General features: G+C 41.6%; 1 protein-coding gene across 2 annotated transcripts in view; it reads left to right on the top strand.

Annotated features, from left to right (window-relative positions):
• LOC149323423 (olfactory receptor 2A1/2A42-like) overlaps positions 1-10861 on the top strand; it is a 53613-nt gene extending 42752 nt beyond the window's left edge. For both annotated transcript variants that reach the window (XM_089488903.1, XM_089488905.1), the window contains one exon: positions 9920-10861. In XM_089488903.1, the coding sequence (XP_089345029.1) occupies positions 9941-10861 (921 nt within the window). In that variant the 5' untranslated portion in view covers positions 9920-9940. The remainder of the gene's footprint in view (positions 1-9919) is intronic.
• The last annotated feature ends 3436 nt before the right edge of the window (positions 10862-14297 follow it).

Raw genomic sequence — 14297 nt, 5'->3', positions numbered from 1 at the left:
TAATTTTGCTTGTGTAGGAGATTAGTGCTATGGTCCAATTGTCGCTGTACTCTTTTGTGTCTCCTTGTTTTGTGGATGGGCGTATATATTTATTGTTTTTACTGTGTTGGCCATTGCTTTGTTTTCCATATCTGTTGTCATATGTTAGTTAGCACTATAGTTGACTCTGCCAGCATGGATTGCAGCAGTTCAGCTGGGATATCATCTGTTCCTTGTGATTTGTTTTTCACCATTTCTCTTATTGCAGCATCCACCTAACTTTTTAGAATTTGGGGTTGATGTTCATATGGCTCTTTATTCCACATGTCATTCACTTTATCATCTCTTTTATATAATTCTTCTGAATATTGCATCCAACGTCTTTTCATCCGCTCTTGGTCTTAAATTATGTTATTTTTATTGTTTTAGAACATCCCGGTCCTTGGTTTGAAATTTCCTTTGATTTCCCGGCTTTTGTGGAATAGGTCTCTCACTCTTCCCTTTTTGTTGTTGTCTTCTATTTCTTTGCATTGGTCATTGCAGTAGTTTTCTTTATCTTTTCACATTAGCTGTTGTACTGTTGCATTCATTGTTTTTAACTTGTTCCTATCTCCTTTGTGTTTTGCTTCTCTTCTTTCCTTTATTACTTGTAGCATTTTATCTGTTTTTTCAGACCATTCAAAACCAGTTAAAACAATCTTGAGTACCAAAACTGTAAAACATGTGTAGCTTGTATAAAATCAGTTTGGCTTAAAAGCTTTAAGAAAAAAGTCAAATTTTGACTTCATGACAAAATGATTCTAATGTTGGCACCAATTGGGCCTCCAGAGGGAGAGAATTCCACAATCAGTGCCACCACAGAAAATGTCCTCTCCCATGTGCTCCCACTATGTATTTCTCCTACTGATGGGACACAGTGGAGGGTCCATGGAGGAGCAGTGAATTCAATATAAGGCGGGATACAGACGGGCAAAAAGGGGTGTATTCATGACGTCATGAAGGTAGAGCCTTCAGACGGCCCTTACCTGAATGCCGTCATGAACACGCCGCCCGCACGCCGCAAGCGGGAAGAGGCGGCATTAAAAAGGTGCTGCTTTTTTCCGCTTCTTTTTGATTTGTGGCGTACGTGCACAGCTCCGTATGTAAGCAGCTGCACCGGTATGTCAGAATTGCTACGCCGCAAATATAAGTTGCCCATTTAAAAGCTCCGAGTCAGCTGCGTCGCATAATGGGTCGAGGTCCGGGACATGCATGGTTTGCAGTCAAGCTTTAATTGCAACGTCCGCTGCCATGCAGCTGTGGAAGCTGCGGCACAGCTGTGGCGCATTTTAAGTCTCGTAACCCTAACCCTAGAGCTCCATGTGCGCATGCGTTGCTGGAACCGCGGGAAGTTGTAAGTTTTGCCAGCGGATGTTTTGGTTGTAGAAAGTGATAAGGGAAAGTTTGGAATTTAAAGTGACCCCCTACACACATTCCTGCGCCATTTTCACCTGGGAACGGGCACAGTTCGGCTGCTCCTGGCACAGCTGTGCGGCGGCTCCCCTTTGGCACCAGGCAGGATGGCTCAGCCATCCACCAGCACCCCGAAAAAAGGCAGGGGGACGTCTTGGTCTCATACTGAGACGGCTGACCTCATAGCTATATGGTCCCAGCCAAACATTCTGCAAAAATTGGAGCAGTCCTACCTGAATGCTGACACATATCGAGAAGTGGAAGAAGCCATGAGAGCTGCTGCACCGGTACACCAGAATTGCTACGCCGCTAATTTAAGTTGCCCATTTAAAAGCTCCGTGTCTGCTGCGTCGCATAATGAGTTGGGGTCTTGGAACATGCGCAGTTTGCAGTCAGGCTTTAATTGCAGCGTCCGCTGCCATGCAGGTGTGGAAGCTGCAGCACAGCTGCAGCGCATTTTAAGACTCCTAACCCTAACCCTAACCCTAACCCTAACCCTAGAGCAACATGTACGCATGCGCTGCTTGGAAAGTTTGGACTTTAAAGTGAGCCCCTACACACATTCCTGTGCCATTTTCACCTAACAATAAAAACCGCTAAAACTGTAAATATTTACATATATACAAGGGAGGTGATGGGGGATGGCAGGGGGACAGCGGTGGCAGCGGCGACAGCTGTGGCTGTGCATTGCAGATTCAGCAGGAGCGCGGGGACCAAAGGAGAGGAGGCACCTATGATGCTGATGACACTGGCAAAGTGCAAGCGGACAAGGATGCCAACACCAGCTGATCACCAGCTGGCAGGAGACCACCATTGTTCTTGGGCAGAGCGGGGGAAAAAGTTTTAAAAGGGCCTGGGCGCTTTAAATGCGCACATAGGCTTTCTGCCGCCGCTGCTTAGCGCTGCAGATGCGCAGCTGCGCATCCACCAGCCGGCAAAGGAAAAAAAAAAAGCCGCGGTTTGGGCCGCCCGTGAGGAAGCTGCCCCTTTCTTTGCGGCGTCCTCCGAGGCGGCGGTATAGAAGCTACGGGTCCGAAACGGACCCAGGTGAGGCGTCTTCACTGCCCCCCGTGTGGAAGCCCCAACACCTGAAGCACGTCCCCGGGGCGGGCGGTCTGGAGGCTCCGTATTCAGCAGAATACACCTCCAAGACGTCTTCTCCTGCCCGTCTGTATCCCGCCTAACTACCTCTGTTTGTAATGACCCATGGGCTGTATCTCTGCTGACCTGACCTCTGCCCTTTGAGTGCCAATAAACACCACTTTCTTGTGGCTGCTTTCAAAGGCTGTCAAGAATTAGGATGATTTGACTAAATATCATTTTGTCATTTAGCTTATTTTAGAAATATTGAGGTAGCTATGGGGAAGTCATGATGTTATTTTTTACACTTCCCAAAGGAAGCACATTGCACTAAAGGAAGTAAGTGTAGCTTGGTTTAAAGGGCATTTGAGACAAAATCTCTAGGGAATCTTTTGGAGAGAAAAACTCAGCTTTATGCAAAGACTGGAAATAGAACAAGTGTGCATAGCTTCTATTATTCTTTCCCTGGAACACCCTACCAGCTGCAGCAATCACAACAAATGGCAGTTTTTCAGCCTGGAGAGGAATCACTCTAGGATCAGTTCCTGTCTGACATATTCAGGTAACCATCTTTTGTAGGGCCAAACTGCACAAGATATGAAAAAATGACTAGCCTGATTTTGCTGTTGTTTTGTGCATGAAATGCCCTAGCCCTTTCACATTTTTTTCTCTCCAAATCTGCTCACATCGTGATTTCAGCATAGTTGTCTTAGAGTGCAACCAGGCTGATGAAAAAGACCAGAAAGTCCCAGGTTTTTATTTCTGTTCTTTCTGATTTTAACTTGGAGATGCGTTCACTTTTATCAGGAATTGTGATGTGTGTGTGTGAGATGTGTTGCAACACTTCCATTTGTAACTTTCTCCTGTTTCCCCAATGATTTTTCCATCTAACCCGAAGAAAATTGTAAACAGGGATGAGACAAACACACTGCCTTTAGTTTAGTTGTACTATGGCTGAAGTTGTACTATGTCTTGAAGCCCCAAAGTTCTCAAACTTATACTTAAATAAGAGAAGGGAATTGCTAGAAGTGACGTGGAAAAGAGAAATGGTGGGTAGGGAAATAGTTAAGCACCCTCTCCCCCTTTATTTCTCCACATTTGGCTGTTTCCTCCCAAAAGTGGATTTTCCATCAGAACAGGGGCTATCAGGAAACCATTACATACATATGATATGTTATTTTTACCATGCAATTTACAGTTACATTAAATGGATGAGCACAACTGTCCTTACATTGTAATTTGGGTTTGGGGGGGGGGGGGTCTGAAGTAGGAAACCTACCGGGTGTGTGATAGCTCCCAGCACACTTTAGATTCCTGATCACAGTTCACAACATTGTCATCACATTGAAATGAATACTGTGTTAGCCAATAGACAAGGCACCAAAGAAAATTATGGCTGAGGGCATAGTATCTTTTACTCCCAGATAAGTCTTGTTCTCCTTTAAACGTAAACATTTGTTAAATCTCAAATATTACATAAAACATACAATATTCACACATATAATAATTATACAATAGAGACAACATAAAATAATACAGAACAATAATACAGAACCAATGGGAAAAACAAAGACAGAAACAAGTTAACAAAGGAGAGGCTCAATACAAATTATGCATGATAATGTTTAATTGTATGCATCTAAGGCTGCAGCTGCACTGCAGAAATAATCCAGATTGTTGCCACTTTAACTTCCATAGTTGAATGTTATGGAATTCTGGGAACTATAGTTTTGTGAGATATTTAGCCTTTTCTGTCTGAGAGCTCTTGTGCCATAACAAAATACAAATCCCAAGGTTCCATAGCATTGAGCCATGGTAGTTTAAGTGGTGTCAAATTGGATTATTTTTGCAGTGTGGATATAGCAGAGCAGTGGAGGAGAGAGAGGCTTGGAGATATCTCATCCACAGTTTCACCATGAGTTGGGACTGACTCAAGGGCAGTTAACAGCAACAAAATAGTCTGATTATTAATGATTTATTAAATGTTGACAAATGACTAATTATGAAATAGCTCCAAACCACTATTTATAATGGTCATAGTTTAATCCGGAACAATAGCAATGCTACAGGGCACTCTCCCATGAACTCTCCCATGAACTGTCACCAATAGTTCAGGACTTCCAAACTTTCACTCTAGCATAATTGGCTCTCTGTATTTTAAGTGACACTTTGAAATTCAGTCTCCTTTCTATGATGTGAAGTGATACACAGATCTCTTGTCCTCCTTCTCCCCTCTCTTAAATTGACACATACTTTTAAAATACAGTTAATATTGTATTTGCTTTTGCAATCTGAAAGAGTTTTTATTACAATTAATGTAATAAAATGTGTGTTCCTTCAATCAGTGCAATCCTATGCATAGACTCATGACAGTAAGTGCTGCTAGCTTCAGTGAAACTCAGTCCCAAATAAATGTGCCTAGAAATGTATCTTAATTATTCTGCCCAAGGATGTGGATAGGATTCTTGGTGAGGCGAGAGCTACGACATGGGTATTAGACCATAGCCCTTCTTGGTTTATTAAAAAAGGTTAGAGGAGAGTATGTGAGTGGGTAAAGAAAGTGGTTAATGCCTCTTTACGACAAGGCAGGGTCACAACTCACTTGAAGGAAGCTGTTGTAAGACCCCTTAGGGGTTATTGGATAAGGTGGATTATTTAGCTCCATTTCAGTCTGGTTTCAGGCCTGGTTATGGGATGGAGACAGCTTTGTTTACCTTGATGGATGACCTAGAATCATAGAATTGGAAGTGACCACAAGGACCATCCAGTTCAACCCCCTGCCATACATAAACTCTCAGTCAAAGCATCCCCGACAGATGGCCATCCAGCCTCTGCTTAAAGACTTCCAGGGAAGGAGACTCCACCACACTTCGAGGGAGTGTGTTTCACTGTCGAGCAGCCCTTACTGTCAGGGAGTTCCTCCTAATGTTGAGGTGGAATCTCTTTTCCTACAGTTTGCATCCATTGTTCCGGGTCCTGTACTCTGGAGCAGCAAGAAACAAACTTGCTCCCTCCTCAATATGCCATCCCTTCAAGTACTTAAACAGGGTTATCATATCACCTCTTAACCTTCTCTTCTCCAGACTAAACATACCCAGCTCCCTAACCTGTTCCTCATAGGGCATGTTTCAAGACCCTTCACCATTTTAGTCACCCTCCTTTGGACACACTCCAGTTTCTCAATGTCCTTTTTTAATTGTGGTGCCCAGAACTGAATACAGTATTCCAGGTGGGGCCTGCCCAAAGCAGAATATAGTGGTACTATTACTTCCCTTGATCTAGGCACTATACTTCTATTGATACATTGGGTCATGAGGACTGTGTTCCTTTTGGTTCTGCTGGACTTCTCAGTGGCTTTTGACACCATCAACCATAGCATCCTTCCATGTTGCCTCTCTGGGATGGAGCTTGGAGATACTGCCCTACAGTGACTCCATTCTTTCATGGAGTGATGCTCTCAGAGGGCTGTGCTGGGGGACTCCTGCTTGACTCCTCAACCATTGTGGGGTCTCCTATGGTTCTGTCTTATTCTTTATGACATTTAAAATCTACATTAAACCATTGGGAAAGGTTGTCCAGAGTTTTGGAGTCAGGCGTTACCAGTATGATAGTGGGACCCAGCTCTATCAGTCCTTTCTATGCAATTCCAAGGAAGCTGTTTCTATGCTGGAACCTAATGGACTAAATGAGGATAAATAAATTGAAGCTTGATCCAGAAAAGACAGAGGTGCTCCTGGTCATTTAAAAGATAGATCTGAAAATAGGGATTCAGCTTGTGTTAGATGGGTTTACACTTCCCATGAATACACAGGTTTGCAGTTTAGGAATTCAGCCCTGAGCCTCAAAGCCCATGTTTCAGCAGTGATCAGGAATACATTTGCACAGTTAAAGTTATTGTGCCAACTGTGCCCATTCCTGGAGAAGTTCATAGAATCATAGAGAATCATAGTTCCATAGAGTTGGAAGAGACTACAAGGGCCATCCAGTTCAAGCCTCTGGGAGTTGTGTTCCAATATCAAACAGCTCTTACTGTTGGGAAATTCTTCCTAATGTTTAGGTGGAATCTCTTTCCCTGTAGTTTGCATCCATTGCTCTGGGTCCTATTCTCTGGAGCCGCAGTATTTTCAACACAAAAAACCCCAATAACTAGTAATTCCATATATTACTTTTATATTTTGTTACTATATGCTAATCTCTTTTAAAAGTTCCTGTTCTACCCTTTCTTAAGAGACAGATTAATTTATCTATCTCAGCTATGTCCAATAATTTCAAAATCCAATTCTCAATAAATGGAAGAAAATCCTTTTTCCTAACCTGAGCAACTAATATTCTACCTGCAGTAGTCATATAAAACACGATTCTACTGTGTTCTTTATCTAGTTTTTATTCAGTGAAGCCAAGTAAATACATTGTTGGGTCGTCTTTATTTTTTTAATTAAGTATTTTTTCTATCAGTCAATGCACTAAATTCCAAAATTTCTTAATTTTTTGACATGACCACCAAGCATGAAAGAAGGTACCTACTTCTTTCCCACATTTCCAGCATTTATTACTTAGTGTCTTCCAAAATTGTTTACTTTATAGTTATCAGAGGGCTGTCTGCATGAGCAAAAAAAGCAGTTTCACCCCATTCACTTTGATTTTATGATTGTATATTTTTATGACATATTATCTGTATTAATTTACACTTTTATAGTATTGTTTTAACTTATTTTATTAATTTTATAATCTTGTTTGTGGTTTTAGATTGTGCGATGTAGGCAGGCTTTTGTTTCTATTTTGGATTGTTGTTTTCCCTCCTCTGTAAAGCGCTATGTAAAGCCTATGGTGCAATACAAATAAACATACTACTACTACTACTTGTTTAAACAACACATGTGGCCAAAAAGGGAGGAAACTGGAATAAAGCCATGCTATGGCGCTAAACACTGCAGCAAAATAATCCCCAGTTTGCTCTGGTTCAATCCAGAAAGTGTGAACTATCACACCAGCATGCTGTCTCTGCACCGGTGTGGAGATGGGGAAGGGTCCAGTGAGTTGCTAGTGCCATTGCTACCCATAGTATTTTTGTTGCTTGCTAGAGAATTGGGCACGTATGTGCATGAGTGGTCAGCTGCACCATCATCCAAATGAAATGATGTCAAACATGGCAGGTCTTCAAAAATACAATGGATTTAATAAGAACATCAACAAACTGATCAGTCCAACAGGGGCTTATGTACAGGTGGTCTCCATGATTGTACTGTGCCAATATATCACTGAGTGCACCAATGCGCCCATAAGGGCAATCAACTGCTTGTGAGATTAAGTGGCTGATCACATAGCCATTTGCTTGGAGCTTCAAATGAGCTGACAGCTGGGTAGGATGAGGGAGAAGATTGGTAGCTATTTGTGACATGTCCGTTCATGTGTTTACATGCTTTTGGGGTGAAAAAAATAATAACAATGTAGCACAGGTTGTACCTGCAAATGCCCTCTCTTGGCAGAAGAACGGGGCGATGAAGACTGCCTGTGGGTGTTCAGCTTGTTGTGGGAGCTGGTGGTGCAGTCATTGGGTTCTCCCCATGAAGATAAAGCTTGAAGATAAACCGGCTTTTTGCCTCCATCTGCTCAGCATCTTAGAGTCTTGCACATTCTTGAGAGTTTGTTGGGGCCAAATACCATCTATAATACATGTTATAATTTTTTCTCTTATATTATGATTTGCAATATATTTCATAATTTTGGAAAAGAACAACTGAGGTTAGAAGATGTAAGATGTCAGAGTATCTATAAAAATATTTTAAAAACTACACACACACAGAGTTTAAAAAATATTTCTACAGACAGCGTGACATCTTACAACTCCCAACCTCAGTTGTTTTTTCTCTGAGATATTGGTTTGATTTTAATTCCTTTTTTTATTTGCATATTTTTGATCCACAACTTCTCCCAATGTTGCAATTCAATTGGCTGATCCAGATTTTGCGAGCACTTTATCATTGGTTCCTTATCATTTCATCTTTGGTGTCTCATTTTAACAATGTCTTTTAAATCTTCAGTAGTATCCATTGGTTCCACATTGTAAGAATTTGTAATTATAAGAGAAAAAAATAAAGATGGAAATACAATTAGATGATTTTGCTAAAAAAGAAACAGTATTAGTTTCTTTTTCACCAAAGCCATTTAACTGCATTTCCATCTATATTTTTTCTCTCAGCTGTCTATATAGTAACTAGTGGCAAGTTATACTATCTATTATAACTTCTTATGGTTTGATTTTATAGATTCCTCCATCCCTTGTCAGCAAGTGTTTGTCTTTACTCCATCTTCCTTTTAAAATATTCTCTTTTCTAAAGAAGGCTTAATTTTTTATTAAATGGAATAGAGTTTACAGAATAAAAAGGATAGTAATAAGAAAGTAATATAATTATATATAAAATATCTTATATCAAAATCACGTACAAAATATACTAGAGGAAAAAAGAATAAGTTAGTAAATAAGAAAAAGAAATAGAGAAAAATATAAAGTAATAAAGTAAATAGAATACACACACACACACACAATATTAGCACCCCTAACCCATCACTTTAGTGCATTGTTTGGCTTCCCACTCATCTAATTGATAGTTTTATATATACATCCTACTATTACTCTTCTATAGAAAGAAAGAAAAAAAAAAGAGAGGAAAAAGTAGAGGACAGAAAAAACAACAAGAAGAAAAATCATATTATTATTATTGTCCCTTTTCTTCTTCCCCTCTCAATATCTTATAACTTAAAACACAATATCACTAGGTCTCCTCTTAACTCTTTAACATAATCCAGAAATGGTTTCCAACTCCTTATAAAATCTTCCATATCATCACCATTTACTAAACTAGTTAATTTTGCTAAATAGCTAGGTCCATCATCTTTCCCATCTATTCTAGAATGTCCAGTGTTTGTTCTTTCTTCCAATTCTTTGCGTAGATTAATTTTACAGGATACATATAGGTATCGCCTAAGTATAACTGCAGTCTCACTTTGGAGATACTGCATGTAATGAGCAGATGTTGGGGATGGAATGTCGTAGAGTCTCCTTCTTTGGCAGTTTTTAAGCAGGGGCTAGATGGCCATCTGTCAGGAGTGCCTAGAATGTGTGTTGCTGCATGGCAAGGGATTGGACTGGATGGCCTTGGTAGTCTCTCCCAGCTCTATGGTTCTATGGAGCAAGAGATGCAGCATCTCTTGCAGGGCTAGCCAGTTGGGCTCCATTCCTTCTTCAACATATCATTGTCTGCATGGAAGGACTTGTCTGAATTGCATGCATGAAATGTTTATGATAGTTGGCATGATCAGTATTTTTCATTCTCCAATGTAAGTCCAGAGATTTCTCTCTCTCTCCTCCCTCATCCAACATCTTTCAATCCTTTTTTTTCCTATCTAGAAATGAGACTGGTGGGGCATCATGAACAATGCAACATCTGTAGCTGAATTCCTCCTGCTTGGGCTCTCCAGGAGCTTGAAGGTTCGTCTCTTATTGTTTGGACTTTTTTCTACAGCCTATGCCATGACTCTAGCAGGCAATGCAATCATATTGATGCTCATCTGGCTGGACTCACGATTACACACACCCATGTATTTTTTCCTGAGCAACCTTGCCTGTGTGGACATTTGCTACACTTCCAGCACAGTCCCTCAGATGTTGATTAACCTCCAGAATCCGAGCAAGCCTATTTCACTGGCTGGCTGTGCTCTACAGATGTATGTCTTCCTGGTTTTGGCCACAACTGAATGTTTCCTCCTGGCAGTGATGGCATATGATAGGTATATAGCTGTATGTCACCCATTGCACTACACATCTGTCATGAACAAACAAGTGTGTATTAACCTTGCTGCAGCCACGTGGACAAGTGGACTTCTCTTGCCAGTGGCACACATTGTCCTAACCTGGCGGCTACCATTCTGTGGACCCAATTTAATTGATCATTTTTTCTGTGAAATCCCAGCGTTACTGAAACTGGCATGTGCTGATACCCATATTGTTGAAAAGGTGACTTCAGTGGGGTGCATTTTCACATTACTCTTTCCTATCACCTTCATCATGATGACTTACATCCGTATCCTTACTTCCATCTTGAAAATCCAATCTGTTCAAGGCCAGCACAAAGCTTTCTCCACATGTGCCTCTCATATGACTGTAGTGATCCTCTTCTATGGGGCAGCCATATATATGTACATGAGACCTGAGTCTAGCCACTCCCCAGGTCAGGATAAAATAATCTCTCTCTTCTATAGTGTTGTCATTCCCTTGTTCAATCCTGTAATATACAGCCTGAAGAACAAGGAGGTGAAAGGAGCTTGGCTTAACATTCTGCAGAAGTGTTAGGTTGGTTGATTCCCCCCTTCCTAAGATCCTGCCAAATCATGGCCCTGTTGCCTCTTTCTGGATGTACCTCTGTTGCTCTTTGCCTTCAAGTCATTTCTGACTTATGTTGACCCTAGTGTAGTGGTTTGATACTATGATTTTGGAGACCATGATTTGAATCCCTGCTGGGCCATGGAAACCCATTGGGTGACCTTGGGAAATTCACACTCTCAGAGGCCTCAGAGGAAGGCAAAGGCAAACCCCCTCTGAACAAATCTTTCCAAGAAAGCCCCATGATGGATTTGCCTTACGGTCACCATAAATTGGAAACAACATGCTAGGAAAGGTAGAGCAGGCATTAGAAAGAGAGGAAGACCATACACCAGATGGCAAGAGTCAATCAAAAAGGTCACAGGCCTTACCCTGCAGGATCTGAGCAGAGAGGTTGAGGAGAAGAGGTCTTGGAGATGTTTCTTTCACAGAGATTCCATGAGTCAAAGTCAACTCAAAGGCAACTAGCAACAATAGTCTCAAGACTCTGAAGCTGTGCTGTCTTGGGCTCTTGTATATGCTGTTGCTTGCTCCCCAGTTTTTGCTCCTTGGTAACTGCACCTCCTATGGTGGGGAAAGACAGGCTCTAGATTCTGGGGAAGCACTATGCTATTTACTGGAGACTACCAGGGTTGTGGCGTAGTGGTTTGAATGCTGGACTATGACTCTGGAGACCAGGGTTTGATTCCCAGTTCAACCATGAAACACACTGGTGACCTTGGGCGAGGCACACTCTCTCGACCTCCAGGAATGGCAATGGCAAACCTCCACTGAACAAATCTTGCCAAGAAACCCCATGATAGGGTTGCCATAAGTAAAAAAACAAAGGCACACAACACACACACACACCGGGGTTAAAACTCAGGCTTCTGAATGCAAATCCCATTCCTTAAGCTACGCTCCCTTCTCTTTCCCATGTTTATGAGATCAAATTAGAACATACTTTAAAATGGGTGGGCAGCACACAGGCCATGAGCTGCAAGCAGGGCCCTAAGGCTTTTTTGTTGTCTTCAGCCATACTCAAAACCAGACTATGAAAAGCCCTTTACAATGAGCTGGAAATATGTGCTTTAAAGGGGTCTTTGTAGTTTGCTTCTGAAATCCGGTGACAAACCAGAACAACTCCTTCAAAACAAGATGTTTCTACTTTCTGCAATTTGCTGTTACATTTTAGTAGTGCACCACTGATGTACAGGATGCATGAGGCCCGTTGTTCCAGGAAGAGGAAAATGTACCTCTAGATTCACCAAAGTTGTCCACCTCTGCTTTTAAAAAATGTTAATTAGGACTCCAGTCTTAATTAATATTCATTCCAATTCACTATGTGAAGTGGAGCTGATAAATTAGCAACATGAGCTGAGGAAGTATTGTTCTACTGCGCACATTTCTTTAGTGGGAGTTTTGCTTAAATAAGGAGAATAAAATTGTTACTTTTAATGTTGCTTCTTATATTCTTGTGCTAATTTTTCTTCTTGAATCATTTCTATTAATTCCATGGCTGGAATCCTGTATGGAGGCTTTTCTAATGGTAATACAGTACTGATCCTGATGCATGGTTCCAACTGATGGGCATCCAGAATGAAAATGGCTCAATAGCTGCCTTGCCAGATTATTGAGTAGTCTAGTAGAATGAACAGAGTGTCTGCCCAGTACTAAAGTAGACCAAATTGCTATTCTCTAGGTGGTGGTAGATATACTCAGAATCATATCCCAGGGTAGTAATCTCAGAATGAATAGATTAACTCACTGCTAAATGGTTTTCCAGGAGAGAAGAATGGCCAAAAGATGGGCATATCATGAGGAGACATGACTCACTAGAAAATATTATAATGCTTGGTAAGGTAGAACGCAGTAGGAAAAGAGGAAGACTGCATTCTAGATGGATAGACTAATCAAGGAACACATAATCCTGAGCATGCAAGACCTGAGCACAAGCATTAAAGATAGGGGAAATCATACAATCATAGAATCATAGAATAGTAAAGTTGGAAGAGACCACAAGGGCCATCCAGTCCAACTCTCAATCAAAGCATCCCTGACAGATGGCTATCAAGTCTCTGTTTAAGGACCTCTAAGGAAGGAGACTCCACTACACTCCAAGGAAGGAGTGTGTTCCACTGTCAAACAGTCCTTACTGTCAGGAAGTTCCTCCTAATGTTGAGCTGGAATCTCTTTTCCTGGTGCTTGCATCCATTGTTCTGGGTCCTGTTCTCTGGGGCAGCAGAAAACAAGCTTGCTCGCTCCTCCATATGACATCCCTTCAAATATTAAAACAGGGCTATCATATCACCTCTTAACTGTCTCTTCTCCAGGCTAAACATCCCCAGCTCCCTAAGCCGTTCCTCATAGGACATGGTTTCCAGGCCCTTCACCATTTTAGTCGCTCTCCTTTGGACACGCTCCATTTTCTTAACATCCTTTTTGAATTGTGGTGCCCAGAACTGGACACAGTATTCCAGGTGGGGCTGGGCCAAAGCAGAATAATATAGCACTATTACTTCCCTTGATCTAGACACTATACTTCTATTGATGCAGTCTAAAATTGCATTGGCCTTTTTAGCTGCCTCATCACACTGTTGACTCATGTTCAACTTGTGGTCTACTTGAACTCCTAGATTCCTTTCACACGTAGTGTCCTTAAGCCAGGTGTCCCCCATCCTATACCTATGCATTTCGTTTTTCCGCCCTTATATTTCTCTGTGTTGAATTTCATTTTGTTAGTTTTGGCCCAGCTTTCTAGGGACTTGGAGGCCTCTCATTCATGGGGTCATTATTAGTTGAGGTGGGCTTGACAACAGTTTGGACAATTGGTATGAATATCTCAGACAATAGGAATCTTCTATTTTTAGAGAAGTTTCAGTGGCCGAGCTAAGATTTTTACCCTGGTCTCCAGAGTCATAGTCCAATGGTCAAACCACTACACCACACCACCACTTAGCCCCTGCTGACTGCAGCTCCTCTCCACTTCTAGCTCTTTCTCTTTCTGAATTAAACCAGTCAATATAGCCCCTTCCTCTGAGTTTTCCCATCCACTTGGTCAAGCTTGTAACTCATAGGAGAGTGCAGCCACATCTATGGGGATTCTCCATTTAAAGGAAGTAGCAGTGGCAAAAGATTAAACCAATAAAAAACAACAACCACATCCAATATTTGGGACTCTCTTTCCAGTATTCTGAAAGGTTTCTATTTTCTGAGAGATGGGTGCCTGCTTTAGCAATTGCAGAAGTAACCTACATCTCAGTTTTGCCAGCAGTGATGATGTGTGAATCAATCATAATCCATCCATATATGTTTCAGTAGCTGAGGTGCTCTTGTTCCCCCCCACCTGCAAAGTTATTTTTTGGGGGGGTTTCACACAATTTTCATGGGAGGAAAACCACTCCTTTGTTCATTATCTAGCTGAAGG

This window comes from Sceloporus occidentalis, unplaced genomic scaffold (assembly GCF_023333645.1).
Source record: "Sceloporus occidentalis isolate IW3139 unplaced genomic scaffold, rSceOcc1.0.p SCAF_1, whole genome shotgun sequence".
Taxonomy (NCBI): Eukaryota; Metazoa; Chordata; class Lepidosauria; order Squamata; family Phrynosomatidae; genus Sceloporus; species Sceloporus occidentalis.
Note: the sequence above shows the minus strand (reverse complement) of the source record. Positions and strands in the feature narration are given on the sequence as shown.